Source organism: Durio zibethinus, chromosome 7 (assembly GCF_047325235.1).
Source record: "Durio zibethinus cultivar Kanyao isolate XHJ-2024 chromosome 7, ASM4732523v1, whole genome shotgun sequence".
In the NCBI taxonomy this organism is placed as follows: domain Eukaryota; kingdom Viridiplantae; phylum Streptophyta; class Magnoliopsida; order Malvales; family Malvaceae; genus Durio; species Durio zibethinus.
In genome coordinates, this window is record NC_143168.1 from 25149309 (window position 1) to 25167511 (window position 18203).

General features: G+C 35.5%; 2 protein-coding genes across 5 annotated transcripts; both read right to left on the bottom strand.

Moving 5' to 3' along the window:
* Positions 1–128: 128 nt before the first annotated feature.
* On the bottom strand, positions 129–11576 carry LOC111277157 (myosin-11). Its single transcript, XM_022863389.2, has 38 exons — positions 10899–11576; positions 10587–10715; positions 10256–10399; positions 9972–10117; positions 9707–9863; positions 9546–9604; positions 9075–9234; positions 8833–8982; positions 8611–8747; positions 8381–8527; positions 8149–8250; positions 7969–8026; positions 7785–7886; positions 7350–7387; positions 7073–7199; positions 6816–6986; positions 6542–6673; positions 6312–6421; positions 6092–6152; positions 5741–5918; positions 5315–5520; positions 5099–5218; positions 4272–4370; positions 3763–3984; positions 3446–3585; positions 3186–3297; positions 3050–3091; positions 2669–2923; positions 2420–2575; positions 2124–2330; positions 1837–1980; positions 1549–1619; positions 1349–1448; positions 1213–1269; positions 1045–1101; positions 863–943; positions 693–775; positions 129–541 (listed from the first exon to the last, which is right to left on the bottom strand). The coding sequence occupies exons 1-38, from the start codon at positions 10899–10901 to the stop codon at positions 418–420; spliced, it is 4587 nt and encodes a 1528-aa protein (XP_022719124.2). The 5' UTR covers positions 10902–11576; the 3' UTR covers positions 129–417.
* A 2502-nt stretch (positions 11577–14078) lies between these two features.
* On the bottom strand, positions 14079–17950 carry LOC111277160 (GRF-interacting factor 1-like). Of its 4 annotated transcripts, none has more exons than XM_022863392.2 (4): positions 17763–17950; positions 15613–15689; positions 14902–14986; positions 14079–14736 (listed from the first exon to the last, which is right to left on the bottom strand). In XM_022863392.2, exons 1-4 carry the CDS (start codon positions 17832–17834, stop codon positions 14302–14304), a joined length of 669 nt encoding a protein of 222 aa, XP_022719127.2. In that variant the 5' UTR covers positions 17835–17950; the 3' UTR covers positions 14079–14301. The 4 variants fall into 4 exon arrangements, with proteins under 4 accessions (XP_022719127.2, XP_089620111.1, XP_089620112.1 ...); XM_089763985.1 differs by lacking the exon at positions 17763–17950 and adding an exon at positions 15768–17469; XM_089763986.1 differs by lacking the exon at positions 17763–17950 and adding an exon at positions 16943–17332.
* Positions 17951–18203: the final 253 nt, after the last annotated feature.

Here is an 18203-nt window from a genome sequence, read left to right on the forward strand (position 1 = left end):
AATGGTATATGGCATTTATTCAAATTCCTGCATTAATTACTAGTGATACAGTATTCATGGAAAATAATAAATTGAAGAAATGTTCAGAGAAACTGAGAATTAGGTTGGATTGGAAACACTGCAAAATTTGGAAATAGTTATGTGCTTCAATTACTTTCCATTGACAAAAGATGAACTAATTGTACAACATAAGGGAAAATTTTGACTGCTATGCTAAGTAGGGAACAAAGATGTTCCTCTTTGAATCAATGACCTATATGTGGAAAAAATTTTGGACAAATATTTCTAATGTAAAGCAAGATAAATGAACACCATCAGGATATGCAGAATTAGCAAGGTTGGAAGCTGAATCTACATCTTGGAAGGAGAGAGAGAGAATGACATAGAGAACCAATCCGTTGCAGGAATCATATTCGGTTAATCAGATCGTGGCAACAAGAAACTAAAGCCTGAGTTCTCACGAATCAGTGGTGGTGGTTCAATGTCAGCAATGTCTATTTGTTCCATGGACTTTGATAGGTCATCAACTGAAAATGGAATACTGCAAAATGACAAACGTGTTGAGAAGTCAGCGTAAGAACAAAGTTTGATTATTCCAGGTAATGTTTTCAATTAGCATTCAGAGAAATAAGGACAATTGCAAATCATAGATTTTCAAATTAATCATCACACAGTGCAATGTAACTGCAAACCTTGAATCATCATCCAGCAAGAAGGAATTGCTAACTGCATTATTGGAATCTTCTGTCATCAACACTCTCATATTGGCTATTACCTAGATGTTGTTAAACGAGCAAACTCATTAAAGTTACTAGTGGATGTCTCTAATCTAGTTTGAGAAACTGCATCTCTTGAAACTTACATCTGGGGACACACTATGCGTGCCATACTTGTCATCCCAATACATTGTACTGATACGATACAGCTGCTGTATACTGAGGACCTGCAAATAAAAAATGAAGCTTTTTGAGACTTGAGATTCAAGGAAGAGTTGCAAAGTAGAGATAATTGCATCTCATGTTATGTGACATTTGCATTACTCACCGGACAGAGATCGTGGCTTATTTCATCCAGTGTTTTCTTAGGCTTTTGATGTATTACCTAAATCAGAAACAGCGTACCATTGATATTAGTTTACCACTCTCTTTTATTCCCGATTATCATAACAAGTAATGGAAGGACAGGTAGACTGTTAGAAGAGTGGGAACATACTAGAAAACCAATGGCCTGCCTTATATGTTTGAGCTCATCCCAAGCTGAACCTGCATACTGCATTTATATATCAGTTAAATTTTGTAAGTACATATCCTAGAATCAGAAAGTAAACTGGGGAGGCAGTCAAAGGTACCTCATCGGTTGCCTTGTAACACCAATGTTCCAATTCAGCCAATCCAGCTTTAACATATTCACCATTACTAAACGAACAGCACTCTCTCCTCAACAGAAGGCTGAAGTAGAAAAGTGTGTATTCAAATGCCATGAAAAATTTTCTGCATACAGCAGAAAAAATAAGTATAAAAGCACTAAAATAGCAGCATTGACTGTTACCTGTTGAATAGTTGAACATTGATGAATGAGAATATTTGTGTGAACACCTTACGGACCAAGAATGGCGGTACCTGTAAAGGAATCAAACAGCATTAATCCTTAGGGAAAACGCATTCAAACTAGAAAATGGTAGAGATTTTACTCTTTGCCCTCCTTCCTAACTTATTAAACCAAGCATGAAGACTCAGCAGAAGTAAGTTTACTTTGGAATGTGAGAGTAGGACTTAAGCCGAAAACACTGAAACTATAGATATGAACAAAAGGGGACAAGTGGGCTGTGTAACTAACATAATTTGCTTTCAATGTGTTCAAGAAGTTTCCAAGGCTCTTTACAATCCCTTGCCAGTGAGCAATCAAAGCCTGCTGGGCTGCAGTGCTAGTAACTGATCGTGATGCTCCCTTGACTAAACTTGCTCTGGATGTTCTCGGTGCCTATATCATTTTATCCATATAAGAGTCATAAAATTAGCTTAATAAAGAAAAATATAAGACAAAAACTCCACAGTTCCTTTTCATAGTTCTAGTTTTTTTTTTTTCTTCTGGTTAATGTCTTCGCTTAGTCTGAGATATACTACCTGGATGCACAATCCAAGCAATGGTGAAATTTCTTTCTTCAGATTATCTCTGATCATTCCATATATCTTCTCCACATATGCTGTAAGCTGCTGCTTGAAAAGCAAAGCCGGGTACTTGGCTTCAACTTGCCGTAAAGTCTCCACTCCACTATTGATGCCACCATTAATCAAGGAGAGGTTGACACCTTGTGGAGCTCCACGGAAACTCTTTAAGAAAATAACAGAAACACATGGATTAATTACAGAAATGATATTTCCTTAATGACATGACTTGACATCAGTGAGAAAGTTTTTACTTGGGTCATTCTCCCAAACAAAGTAGCTGATGATGATCGACGCCGTTGTGGAGTCATTCCAGCGGCACCACTAGCTTTCAATGTGCGCTGGAGTAGCAAGAGAAGTGTGGAGGCATTGGATAACCAATAGGCCAAGATATCATTGTTATCCTGGGTCTGAAACTCAAATGCCAATAATCAGTTTAACAATATGAGGTTTCTTATAAGAACTTTTAGAAAACATTAATGTGTGAAGTTTGATTTTTCAACCTCAATAGCATGGCCTATGGTCTGAATGATCCGATCAAAGACACTAGTTCGCTCAACTTCAAATGATCTCCACTGCAAAAGGCATTTATATATGATACAGGCTGCAATAGGTCGGTTCCCTGCAAAGCCTAAATGTTGTGCAACACATCGAATAAGTAACTCCTGGTTTTCCTGCTGTTTCTCATTTAGTGATTTTTGTGGCTTGCCCTCCACTTCAGTAGTGTCCCTATGGTTTATTGAGGCGCTGTGAAGATCCTGTTAAAATACATTGATCAACAAAAGAATTTAGACAACAAAGAAAACCTGAGGCTCTTTTATTAATTTATTTTTTTACTCCTTTTCATGGTGATAATAGTATAAAGTTATAAGCACTTTACTCACCATGGTTGCCCTTGCTTCTAGATGACCACTCTCAGAACCTCTCTGCCAATCATTAGAGAGCAGGTAAATCTCCTCGATCGTATGAGACAATAAAAATTAAATTGCAAATTATACAGAAGCTTATAACTCAAAATACCTGCAAAATTGATCTCGACCGTCCTGAAAGGAACTTATTGGGAGCCATGGATACAGCCTGTTGCCGTAGTACTTGATTCTCGGATTCTAGATTAGTGAGCTTCTCTTCTAACCTGATTTCAATTAACCACATCCGGAAGAGTTAATGTGGTGATATGGATGTAAGCAAGAACTTCAACAAACTCATGCATTATACGTTCTTGACGTAAAACATGACCATTTATAGTAAAATAGTAAGGCAAATTATTCTTTATACACTACCCTCTCAATGATTCCTGGAGTTGCTGAACTTTTTTTTCTGCATCTGCCAGTTTTTTTCGTCTTTCTTCACTTGACTCTTGGAGTTCATTGTATTTTCCTTCTGCATCATTAGCTCTTTGTTTTTCTGAGTCCAATGAGGCCTGTAGGAAATAACAGCAAGGTTAAGATCACAAGCTAATCATGACAATTGCCAACATATACAAAGATGATATATAAGAACCATTCTGAACCTTGGTTAGTACTAATATATTTGTGATTGGCTAGTAGATGATTTGCAAATTTAAGGGGTTCTATCCATCCTGGATTTTCTTTTGTACCTTTAGGCTCTCCACTTCTGCTGTTAGAGATTCAACTTTCTTTGTATCTTCAACTAAAATTTCTTTCTCTTGAATAACAGGAGGCGCTTCTTCAATGGCTTTCTTTGCAGCCTCTTGCTCTTTAGCAAGCAATGCATTGGTTTCATCAATAGTTTTCTGCATTTCTTGCAATGAGTTTTGCAGTTTTGCTATCTCCTGAGCTTTTGCCTCTTCCAAGTCAGTCTACAGACATGGTTTCAAGGCTATCCATGAACATATATCCGTAAAGCAGCATAGAATAAAATATAATCTATTCAGATGTCAAAAGACTTCAAACAAATATAATTCAAGAATGTTGACATTGATCATGTTATAAGACACATTATTGATTGTTATTACACAGGTGTGTGCATTGGCAAAATGCTTTTGTACAGTGTAAGACAATTTGTCTACTTCCAATAGAACAATCATGTTTCATGCTTTATAAGTTCTCCACCAAATATTATCTATCTGCAGAATAAAAGTATTACCCTTAAACGTTTCTCCAGCTGCAAACGCCATGTAAGTTCCTCTACATTCTTTTCAAGCTTATCCTTTGCTTCTTTTAGTGCACCTGTTTCCCTTGCAGCCTACATAAAAAAGGAAAAATGGGAAGCATAAATAGAAAGAAATAAAAATTTTGTTGGAAGAAACACCAAGCGTGATGTATCTTTTTATACCAATAACTCCAAGGCCTATTAGATTATTGAGTTAAATCCTGGTAACCGCATTGAGCAAAACACAGATCTCAGAAGTGAAGGTTTTGGCTGAACCTAGATACACAAAGTGCTGAAGAAAACATTGACACACACCTTACAAATAAATGCTTCAAAATGAACTACTATTTTTCTTTTGGAATCCAGGATGTTGATAAAGTGCAAATGTTGTGACCGAATAGATTGTTAAATAAAAGAAGCCATGTTAGTTATCAGAGCATTCAAATGCTTTAAAACCTAGGTTTGCACAGTTTTCTATTTCAAGTAAGGTGCTCAGACTCTCAAAGAACTAAATTACATTGAAACTAATTGTTTTACCAGGACATTTATCAAATGATGTATAAAGGCCTAGAATTGGCCAGTCACAAGTATCTTGTCTGTACATAATATCAATTAAACTTAAATACTCAGGGATTGAAGTTTGCTCATCCTCTCAGACCAATTGCAGGCAAAGAAAGTGAAGGCCTTGATGTTACTTCTAACAACATTTCAGTGTAGCAATATGCGACATCAATTTATGGATATGGTGCAGTACACCAAAAGATTAAAACCTGCCAGATAAATTTTATAAGACTATAAAAGGAAGATTATCCAACACACACCATTTTGAGCTTTCTAAGCTCTTTTTTGGCAACTCTTCCTCTCCACCTGGTTTGCGTCACTATACAACCTCTCTTGAGCTTCTTGTAATAGGTGGCTGCTCTACAACAGCGCCATCGTGCCTGCAATTTTTTTTCCAAATTTAAACAAGGACTATTCTCAAATGGTTAGACAAGGAGGAAAATTTTCAAGCAACCTAATATGATTTAGAATATAACCTGAACAATGGTTGCAGCTTTATTTAATTTCCTGAATCTGAATTCTTTACGGGCAGCCATTGCCCTCAAACCTGTCTGTAAGACGAGGGCAGATACGTGGAGTTTCTTATAGGCTTCTCTAGATTGGTACCTCCTTGTGTTCTTCTGAATTTTCAAAGCTGCTGCCTGTCTTCTCCTGTTACAATAAAGTTTGCAAGCCAATCCTCCTACAGATTATACATGTACATGTGAAAATTAGCACAAGGAGGTTGATGAACATGTTAGATGTCTTAGTTCCACTATTTCCTGTTTCTCATTCCCCTACCCTCATATCTCAAACAAAATAAGTAGAAGAATAACTTGATATAAATGACAAGATACCGTCTAAACCCAACAAAGCATACACCTACAACTCAACTCATGCCAGTAGATATTTTTAACCCTCACCTCTACAAATAGACTGAAGATCTATAGCAGCCTTTCGCAACGCAACGAATCTTCTATGAGATATATGAGTACGAATGCGCCGCTGTATGGTTTTGGCAGCATTACTGAGTACTTCTGTCCTCCATGCATCTAATTCTGCCATCTGACCAGCTCTCAAAAAGATCTTTGTTTTACCTACCTGCAAGAACCATCTTGAGGTCAATTAATGATGCTTCATCACTACAATATTACAATATAAAGTACTAATATATCGAACCTTCAATTTCTAAAGCATGTATATGAGAAGATGCTACAGAACATATGTCCAAAAATAGAACAGTTCTAACAGCTGCATGATGATTGTTATATTACCTGAAATCCTTGAAGTCCGACCTTTTCCAAAATCTTTTGGCACGCAGTCCTTTCATCATAGCTGCTTATGGATGAAATCAATGAGAAGAGCATCCACATTAACTCAATTATAACATGCAGAGTGCAACAACAAAGTCATAGTTCCAATTTCTATAGTCAAACAGAATTTACCATTTTCATCATAGTTAATTGCAATTTTAAACTAAAAGACCTCACTTACTTTCCTTCCAAAGCCTCAGGATAAAGAAGTCCAAATCGGTTAATGAATTCAAAGAAAGGTTTGCGAGTTGGATATCCAGCCATACTGATTCTGATTGCCTCTAGAACACCCTACAAGGCCAACTTTTAGTGAAAAGTGAACACCTAAGAAGTAACAAGATAAGAATCCTTTTGCAAAACCTGTTCAAAATTGAAAATGAACGACTGATAAAATAAGAAATCTGGACTCACACCACAACGAAGCTGTTGCATGATATTAACATTCTCAAATATAGCAGGTTTAAGTAGGTTGTTTGGCTTTACACATCTGATGTAGTGAGGTTCTGTAGAATTTAACGTTTCCATTAGTTGCTGTAATTGTAGCTGCATCATTTATCAAGAAAGTGTTACTCAAAAAAGTTCTTGAAGTATTATGTAAAGTTATGCGATTCAGTGTAAGAGATGAATTCTTATATTGATAGTAGACACTCAACCAAAATCATGATGATAACATAAGCAAAACTACCTTAAAACGAGAACCAATTGAAGAAAACTTGGACGATTTAGATGTTTCTTCGGGAAGTGGGGGGAAGAGGCCTGCTACGAATGGACATTTGGAAGCACTCAACAAATCTTGATGTTCAGGAACCACATAATCCTTGTTCTTGTCCAAAAATTGGTCAGATTGATAGAGAACCTGAAAAGGAGTGCTATTAGAAATAATCTGAAAATGACATAGCAGCTCCAACTATTTTCTCATAAACACTGTGCTAGAGAACATACTTCTCCAGCATAATGAGCAATGGTGAAATCAGTGCGAGACAATTTTGGCTTAATGAATCTCTTGTGGACCTTAAACGTCTGATAAAGCTTGTTAGCAAAAGTTTCATGAGTTGATTTTGGGAACATGCTGAACAATAAACAAAGTATAGTTAACAAGACAGAAATTATGCTATTGCTAGTCAACTTCTAATAATTAAAGTTGTGTAGTGAGTTGCAGATAAAACTTTTTGAGAAGTAGAAAAATTTTAAAGCAAAGACATGAAGAACAACATTATACCAAGCCTCATCTAGAAGAGCAATAATTCCTCCAGGTTTCTGCCAAGAAAAATAAAAAGGAAAAAAATATCATTAAGTAAAATAATGAAGAAAAATATAAATGAAAAAAAAAGATTATGGTGTACAACTGCAAATTCCTATTCCGATTTGATTGAGTTCAAGGCTTGATTACTTCAGAAAATAAAGCAGTATGGAAGAACGGACCAGTTTTTTGCAGAAGAATAAGTGTGAAGTTAATGCATAGCTTGGAGTAGAAATGACAAGATTTAAGCCATGTGAGGAGTGTGACACATACGAACACAACAAAACTTCATTGACACCTAATGGGAACCATGTAGAAAGTAAACATGCCGGTGTCTTGTGAGATTATGATATCTACCATATTTGGTTAAGACAAGACAGTAACGGTCAATATGCATGATGTGTGGGGAATAACCTTTTCAATAAGGTCCAGGACATCCTGATTATCAACAAATTCAATGTAGCTCCAATTGATCTGCTCTTTTGTGTACTCTTCTTGCTCCATCTTAAAGACATGCTGAAGAATATACCAGAAACACTTAAATTTATAGTTGCTGATTGAAAAATAGCTGAAATGGTCAACGTGATTTAGACCTTACCTGATTGAAATGCTGTTGCAACTTCTCATTTGTGAAGTTAATACAAAACTGCTCAAAGCTGCACAGAGAGATATGGTGAAATGAAGTCATAAGAATGCTAAACCAATTAATGATAGTTTTCTGTAATATCCTGAATACAATATTTTATCTATTTATAAAGCCTACAAGCATGGAGCACACCTATTAGCCTTAAAGCTTTCAAAACCGTAGATGTCGAGGACTCCTATAAGAGATTTTGAGTTCGGATCTTGTCCAATTGACTTATTAATTTTATTCACCAGCCTGCATACAAGCTGACACAACTTAGCATTATCTCAACATTGTAAATCTTTTTCCGCTTTACCTTTATCATTAGTATCTAGAATACATTTCAGGTGATCATAAGAGATTATCTCATGTACAAGCTTCTCACCAGTCAAATAATCGTGAATAAATTGTTTTAGCCAAACCATCCCTGCTAACGGTAGCACTTTGAGGATCAAGGCTTCTCTTTATAACTTCCTCAGGTGTGATCATAACACGCTTACACAATGCATCTTCTAAGGCCTGAGCATCACACCTGAAATGAAATGAAAATAAAACATTACACAAATATGAAAGATAGTGGAAAATGACCCTGTCACAAGAAGAAAAAGCACATACATGAGGAGCTCAGCTGTTGTTTTCAGGTGGAACTTAGCCTGGTCATTTTTTGGAACTGATGAATCAATTTCCTTTCCTTTAGCGAAATCAATATTTCCAAGATGAAGAACTGCAGCAACAACTCTGAAAATTGCCTCCTGAGAGAGAGAGAGAGATAGGGGATGGTCATTCCTGGTTTTGTATCATAAAGCAGCTGAATACTGGCAGCTTTAAGAGTTATACCTGCTCCTTGTCACTAATTCCAACAATATCCATAGCTGTCCTTGTAGCGAGATAATCATGGGCATCACTTACACCAACCAGTTCATAACAACGTGACTGGTTAAGATAGTGAAAGCTTTTGGGGTTTCCTAACTTGTACCTCTCAATTTCCTGTTAACAATAGTAACTTAAGCCCCCAAGAAAAATAAAATGGCTAATATTCACCAATAGTCAGATAATCTATCAAGAAGCCAACAAAATACCTCCTGTGGTGCAGCACAAAGAAGATAAAAACAGTGATAGTTTCGCTCAGGGTCAGAAACTTGGCAAACACGAGATCTCTCTAGAAGGTAAGTTCTGATGGCAGCTCCTGATATTCTTCCATGCTTATCAAACTGGATCTCAACAAATTTACCAAAACGGCTGCAGCAATATTAGTTTTAGGAAAGATCAGTGTCAAACCACACAAAAAAGGAAAAAAAAAAAAAACTTTACAGAAATATAACTGCATTGTTCTGTATATATGAAAATTAAATGCAATTAATGTGATGACTTGAATAATTTCTTCTGCAGCAGGAAAGATTTGATAAAATAAATTGCCTGTTACTTGCTAGTATGTTCAGTGCATAAGACATTCTCATAAAGTGTATATTTTGTCATTGATTAATAAACAGTTGGATACAAAGAGGGAAATCAATATCCTTCCTTGGTATCTTTTTATAGAAGTGTCTTACCTGGAGTTGTTATTTCGAACAGTTTTAGCATTTCCAAATGCTTCAAGTACTGGATTAGACTGCATTCGGATAGTATAACGTTCTTATCAGATATCATGCAAGATAATATGAAATCAATTAAACTTCATCAAAGTAACAGGAGTTAAAGTCATCGATCATACTTCAAGAACTTGTTGTTCAACTGTCCGTCCTTCAGTGGCAACTCGACCACCTAGAAAGGCAAGGTATCGCATAAGCATTTTCGTGGTCTCAGTTTTACCTGCTCCACTTTCACCACTGACCAGAATTGAATTGCTTTTCCCTTCATTAATCATGGCCCTGATTATAGTTGAAGATTTTTCTTTAAAACTTGTTCATCAATAAGAAAAAAAAAAAAAAAAGAAAAAAGAGAACTCAATGCATAAATTAAAGAAGAATGGTAATAACCTGTAAGCAACATCAGCAACTGCAAAAACATGAGGACTTAGTTCTCCAAAAGGGGCTCCCTTGTATTGTTGCATCATATGAGCATCGTAGATGTGAGGCAGTCTTTGGAAAGGATTAATAGCAATTAGTATATTTCCTGTGTAAGTCTGCCATCAACATTATGTCAATAGCATTAATAGAAATATATATTGCAAAAAAAAAAAAACCCATGAGAAAAAGCAAGAAATTCTCTTAAAGACATGAATATTATCAATTCTAATTAGATGAAGGGAAGAGAAGCTTACATAAATTTCATTCAGTTCATATCTAATTCTCAAATTCTGCAAAACTCCAGGCTCATGTAGATAAGATAGCTTTGTCATGTCATCAACTCCACCAGCAGGAGCTTCCATATCTTTTGGGTATATTTTCGATAAGTTTGCAGTGATCTTAAAATCAACCAACATGACAAACATCAATATTAGGTCCAGGAAAAAAGATTAAGGTGGGAAAAGAATTGCTTTAACTGATAGATTTTACTGGGTTCTTTCCCCTATGATTAAAGCCAAGTAATTGAAACAGAGCTTAACTCAAATGAATTAAATGGAAGTTGCTTATTATAGGTAATACCCATACCTTTTTTCCATTACTAGTCTCAATCTGTGCATTTTTTCCATCAAGTTTTGAAACCTGCCCATCAATCCAAGCTTCATCTGGGTCTTCAACCCAGACATGAGAATCTACAATAATGTTCACAGGAGTTCCCTGCAATTAAAATATCAAAGCGTCAAACATTTTGTAAAGGAATTTTTCATTAAAGAAGACATTCAAATGTCAGACGGATCAACAGTCTCATTAGAAAAAACATTCAAATGTCAGACATTCAAATGACATGTACCAAAAATAAGAAAGTAAACAAATTCAAGTACTATCTAAAGTTCATATTACCATTGTTAAGCTCTCAATCCGAAGCCAAGCAAAGCATAGTTTCTTCTTTCATGTAGACCATTTAACTGCAAAAATATGACCATATGCGATTTCCTACCTTGAAAACATTTCAATTTCTAACCAAAAACTTTTGCCTTTTTGATATCAACCATGAGTACTCTTGTTGAAACCAACAAGACTCTTAACCAACACGTTGATTGCAAGAAAGGTTGGAATCCAAACACAAACCAAGGAATTACCAACACCCCATTTTCTTGAAAAGAAAATGCAATGGAATGGAAGCAAACTTCTGAGAAAAATGGAAAGAGAAAAAAAGAGAGAAAAGATTGGTGAGTTATTTGTGTTGTATGGAAGTGAATGCTGGGTTATTGAGAGACTGACATTGTTCAAGAAGACCGTTAAGTTCGGTTTTTTCCCCATTGTTTTCGAGCCAATTCATGGCTACTAACCAAGTCTTTACTTATCTCTCTCTCTTGACGAAATGTCTTGGTCTGGTTAATTGTAGTGTCATGTATTAGTGAAACTCACATCAACAACCATGGCCATTGGATTGTAACTTCAATTCTGTTAATGAGGGAAAAGTGAATGTTTGATGGTGTTGCTGCCACCCATTCTTTCTTTCTCCAATTCTGATTCTGATACTGCATGTTTTCCATCTTTGAATCAAATTATGAACACAATTTTATAAACATAATTCAAAATCAGGTTTTTAACATGCCAAAAGAAGAAAAAGAAAACGACTAATCATGAATTCAATTGAATGCCAACTTATGATTTCTGACTTCTGCAATAACTAACCAATAATGCATGTTGGATTAAAGTCATTATGTGCATCTGCAAATCTTTTCTTTTATCTCTGTAATTTTTTTTTTATAAAAAAATTCACACAATTAATTGGATTTGGACTCACCACAATTATATAACTCAATTTATTAATCTTTGAAATAAATATTATTATTTCATAAAAAAGAAATAAGTATTACTATGTTAAAGCTTTTGCTTTCTCGTGGTTATTAGAAATGAAACAGAATCCGAAGTTCAATTCAGTCGAAAACTGCTTTAAAGAACTTTAGGCTTAGTTATTTTTTAAACAGAACCCCTAAACCCAAGAATAGAATTGTTGCATGAATCTAGATTTTTTGCATTTTCCAGAACCCCCTGGAAAAATTGTTATTGTTCCTCACTGGACTGAAGAATACTTAGATCATAAAACATTTAAAACCCACGTGGTTTCTCCACATGTTTCTTTTTTTTTTTTTTTTTTTTTGTTTTGGGCATTATCCAGGTAGATTCCAGGAAGCTTCAAAGAGCAAATTTTAGTTAATTTTTGTGTGGAAAAATTAGAGTGCAAATCATGCAAAGTGTCCTTAGGTTCTTTAATTTCTAGAATGGATTGTGATTTTGAAAATGACTGATGAGATTGCATGGATAGGCCTTCACTTATTTGATATTTAAATGAATTATATGACGTGAGTCTAATGGGAAAATCATTGACTGATTTATCCAAAAAAAAAAAAATCATTCACCGGACTTATAAGAGACCTTGATATTCAGGATACCAAAATGCACATTTTCCTTTTCCTTGAGCATTTTCATTTGTTTCTTTAAAATTTTGTTGTTGTAAACTTCTTTTCACGGCCAGGAAAGCTTTCTCGCTAACTAGAGTTTGCTAAACTAACCGAGCAGACAATTTGGAAAAACAAAAAATTTTCCCTCCTACCAAGCAGTCTTTTTCTGAGTCTTTGAATCAATTTTCTATTGCCCTTTGTTTTTGTCAATTTTGTCACTTCATAAAAGGAAACTTTGTTTTTGTCAATTTGGTCACTTCATAAAAGGAAACTTGGTCTGATCTCTTACTCCCACCACTGCCTATAAAAAGGAATGAGCGGCCATCTCTTCTTCTTCAATGCAAAAACATGGGGAAGCTGAGGAATGAGCGACCAAAAATCCCATCAAAATCACATATTTCTAGTCCAACGATGGTTAAAGCAAGCAATGCTTCTGAGTTTCGTGCAATTGTTCAACAACTTACTGGCCAAAGTTCTAATATCGGAGAGCCATGCAACGTTCCTAAAACAATCACTAAGGATGCAAATCGAGTTCATTTTCCCTTTCAAGCCAATTCATCTGCAAAGATTGATGATAAAATTCTGTTGGACACATTTCCTGATGATACTTCTTCACTAGAGTTTGATGAAGGCTTTCTTTAGAGAGGTGTTCCATAGAATTTGTTTATCTTTCAATCTCCTTCCATTTTTGTATCGTTAAGGATTTTAGTTTTAGACCAGTATAATTAGCTATCTCACTTTGATGTTCATGAATGAATTTGAATGGTGGTCCAAACAAACTTCAAAGGATTGCAAATCATGGGATTTTTTTTTATAAATTCATTATTTTTTTGGTTGTCTGAAATTGAATCAACTAGAAGATTGGAAAAAAATAATTTTTCATAAATTCATTAAAACCAACATAAATTTATTTGAACCAATTCGAAAAAAAATATATATACTCCACAAAACCTAATAATCCCTAATAGCTCCCAAAAAAAATGTAACTATAATCTGGGATTTCGACCAATTTTCAGCTTGCTTAAGCAGGTGTGAAAGACAGCTATGTTATGATCCTTATACAAGTAAATTTCAGATATGACCATCCAATGTCACATATCAAGGGCTTTGTTTTCAGATTCTTTTTCACATGATTGTAGTTGCATTAAGTTTAAGCAAAAACTAATACACGGCCATTGCTCAGCTAAGTAAACAATATTTTTATTATTTTTTGAATAAATTGTTGCTATAGCACATTTTATGCAGGAAGATAGAGTTATAGTGAATATATATATATATAACATCAAATTGATTGCAAATATGAGAATCTCACTAATGGAGACGAAAACAAAGCAAATTACCATTATGATGCTAAAATAAAGACTTTTACAAAGTCTTATGATCTTCTCTTAGATTTATACCTCAATCTGCATACATCAATGCAAATGCAAGTAAAAATATCATTACAGTTGGATGCAATTCGAAAGAAAGCAGTTGATATTTTTCTTTTCCAATCTCTGTAAAGGACCATCAAAATTCATCTACCGAAACATGGTCCAATTAGAGTCATAATAAAACTGAAGCATTCCACATTAAAGTTAAACACAAATATGACAAGTAGAACACGAGACCCTACAAATATACACGTTAAATTACCATAAGAATCACTGTCCCACACTAGAAAGCACAGAGCCAAAAGGTCTAAGGCTAAGCTCTAACATTGTTTTTTGCATCAGGAACAAGTTCCTTGAGCAAAAAATTTACAAACTTTTTTGTCTTTTTTTCTCATTGAATTGATCTTCCTAAACTCACTCTCCTAAACCTAGATGGTAAAACAGAACCTTACGTCCACCATGTCAATTCCCATCATCAGCTGCTTTTAAGTAAAGGGTTTCACCCCCATCACCACCCTGACCCCCAGAGCTCCCTCCACGACCTTCAGCTGACCCAGCACTCCCAATATCTTGCTTGCTTCCACCTGCCATTGCCCTGATACCATGCATGCCTTCTCCAGAAGAGCCACGCCCAAAATCAGGAAACCCTCCTGCCCCGAGTGCTCCACTGCCACCTGCAGTGCTAGCTTCACTCTGCAGCATGTTAAGGCCCATGCTTCCACCAGAGCTCATACCAAGCTGACCGTGCAAAGCTTGTTGTTGCAGGCCTGAAAATGGTTGCTGAGCATACAACATTGAGGGCCGCGCAGCCATAAGTGATTGTGGCGTCATCTGTTGAGCTTGTTGGTGCTGCATGTAGTGTCCAGCTCCAGGCTGCACAATACCGCTTGAAGGAAACTACAAGCAATTGATAAAGACATTCAGGAAATCTACTAATTGAAAGAGGTCTAGTGAAATTTTAACGTAAAAGGTGTTTAAAATCATTAATTTGCCTAGCAAGTTTCTCTTAAATCCAATAAAAAGAAGAAAACTGTCGGAGGGATATAGAAATGGGATTTGTACCTGGGGATGCACGGTGGGTGGTTGGGGTTGGGCATCTGCAATTGCAGCCAGGTACATGAGATTTCGCTGCAGCCTTGCTTGGTTCCTGCAACAATCAGAGCTAGTTACTGACCTTTCTAAGAACACAACCACAGACATCTTTACAACTAATTTATGGTTGGTTTATATTAGATATGCACCGATTCTTACAGTTATCTGCATTGCGCCAAATAGAAGAGTTGAGTTGAAAGGTCATGTAGAATCTAATATGCACAGGTTAGTTTAAACTATAATTACCAAATTCTCAGACATCCACCGGTATCTCAGTAAATTCTGGTGGATTCAAAACCATATTTGCTCAATTCATCCAGGGCAAATGCAGCCCCAGTTACTTCATAAATAATTCCAGTCCTTCTAACATCCTTTGTTTCAGTCAAGAACCTTGGCTTTAATACCATGTTTTGCAAGTTATGAAAAGGGACAAAAATACTTGAATCTCGCTACAAACATTCAGGTAATTGAAATTAATAGATACTTCAGTAAGACTTCATATTAATTGATAACACTTATTTGCCAAACCTCTTGCTAGAAGAGTAGAAATTCAGAAACAACTTAGAGATGCAGTTATAATTTACAACAAGCCATTAAGCATCAGATGTTCCAAGCCAAGAGAACAAAAATTACCCAAAAGCCAAATTTGACAGAAATTTGAGATTGAAAATTAGCACTTACTCAGCACATTCACTCAATTTACCGGAATTCTGGCTCTCAACAATCTTTAAGATCAATGACTTGTTCTCATCAAGATACTGCATGTGTCAAAATGAAGTCATTGAACAAATTAAGAGAGATGCAACACTAAATTGGGAAGAAGATGCAGTAAATACTTTTTTAGAATCATAGTCTGACATCAATCAAGCCAACAACCATTTTTATTCGTATCCAATCTTAGTAATTCAAACAGCATCACCAGCATGACAATTAGGTGGAGGGGGAGCGTACTAAGATCATCAGTAACGGTAACTAGGAATCCCACAACAACAAACAAAGGAACCAAGGGTTTTCTCAAAAGGGTTACCAAATCCAAATATCATTGAATTTACCTTAATCCAAAAGCCAGATTTCAAATGTCCAACTTATGAAGAACATATATTTGTGTACACTAATAAGATTTAGGTGTTAATTTCATGTTAATTTCAGGACAACAGACTTAGGTGATAAAGGGTGTAGCGTATCAAGGAAACACATTAAGACAACATGAAAACACATAGAAAGGACCACCAATAAATGAAATTATCAAGAAAGGACCACATAAACAAGCCAAGGACAAATTGAAAGGTCATGTGTCACATGGAAGTAATGGAGGAGGACCACTACCAGAAAAGCATTTAGAACTAAAGTCAGGGGCCCAAGAGAAGTGTGGTAACAAAAGAATTCAAAATTTTTGCATGCATAAAAATCATAATGAAAAAGCTCATCACTGTAAACAAGAAAAGAGTTCCCATTTGCAATTCCGGACACCTATATTCTCCTGAGAAACTCTCATTACCAACTGCCTAGGGTTTTATTAAAGAAACGTATTAAAGCTTTGCTTGGTAAGAAAGACGGAAAACTTGTTAATCTAATGATTAAGTGACAAAGTAGGAAAGCTGTTATGAATTTTAACCATCAGATTAACAAATTTTCCATCTTCACCTCTTTCCATCCTTCCTACCAAGCAAGGCCTAAGTGTAGAAACAAATCCTCTCTACATTACCCAGTTCCACCGAACTCAGTGTGAAAATGGTTTCTTTCGCTCCACTTCTCGTATTTACTATTGCAATTCTGTTTTCATCCAGAATAGGACTAAATATGCCTAAAGCCGTTAGTTACAAGCTAATCATTTTAACTTCTTTTATAGAGTAGTTTAAACCTGATGAACATGGAAATTGTAACTCAGCATCTCATCATTACATTGACTAATAACAGCACAGATAAAAGGAAATTTTAACAAATGAAATCTTCACAGTGTGCTCTACATAGTTAACAAATGATGCATAGAAGGAAAAAGAAGAAACTTTACATTAAGCTAAGTTTCTTCCAGGGTTAATTGAAATGCTAGAAGTAGCATCTTCTTGCAGTAACAAATCAATCCATTACAAGGAGGTAAGAATTTAAAAGGAAATTGTAATAAGACCAACTAACACCAAGCTCACAAATTACTACTTTTCATTTTTGTGTAAACAAATCATGGGGAAAAAATCATTCTTTTATGGGAGATAGCTATAAGCCACACCAATAATGCTATCCAATCAAAACTCAGGAAAGAACAAAAAGAGAAAGGGCGAAAGAGAGTGAAAAAGAAGTTCATCAAGTAAACTATAGGATAAAGCACCACATGCTGCTAAATTGCTGCTCAGAAGCCACTGGCTTTTAAGACATGGTTGAACCCTAGTAACTGGAAATTGAAGACAAGTTCCAAAACCAAACCCACTAAAGATAATTAGTAAATCTCAAAATGAGAAATACCCAAAAACCCATTTACCAGAGGCCTGTAAATTTCAAAACAAAAACCATCAAAAGTATACATAATAACCTACTTGCCATTACAAAGTTCTCCTTAGCAGCACGAAAAACAAATTTATATAAGCAATTAAAACCCACTCACCAACAGTCCTCAAACAAAAGAAGAAAGATAATAGTAGCTTTCACAAGTAACAAAAAGAAGATTACAGCTTCCATCAGTCTTTCACAATCAAAGAAAAAATAAAGAAAGCAGAAAGAATGAGTATTAAGAAAATAAAATACTCCATGACATACATACTGATCAAAAACAGATAAATGAAAAGTAAGAGACAGAGAAAGGCAAGGGGAGGGGAGGGGAGGGAAGCGTAAGGGAGGACCTGTTGAATATGATCAGTAGTGACGTTGGGATAATAAGCTGCCATCATGGGCTGCATCAGGTGCTGCTGCATTTTCTTTCTTTATATACACACACACACTCTCAGAAAGAAAAAAAAATTATAAGTATATATATATATATATATATATATTTGTCTCTCTTTCTCTTACTCTTTTTCTATGCAAAAAAACTATCTCACTCCAAAACACAGTGAGCTGAAAGAGTAGAATCACTGCAAACAAACACAAAGAAAGAGAGAGACAAATAGAGATACCCTTTGCTTTTTCTATGTTTCTTCACTTTCTTTCTCACTTTTTATTTCCCTTGGTTACAATGACACAACAAGGAGAGAAAACAAAGACAGAAGAGACAACTAATGAAGATGAGATTCTCTCACTCAGCTCTTTGAAAGCTCTTTCTCTCTCTCTGTTCAGTAAGAACA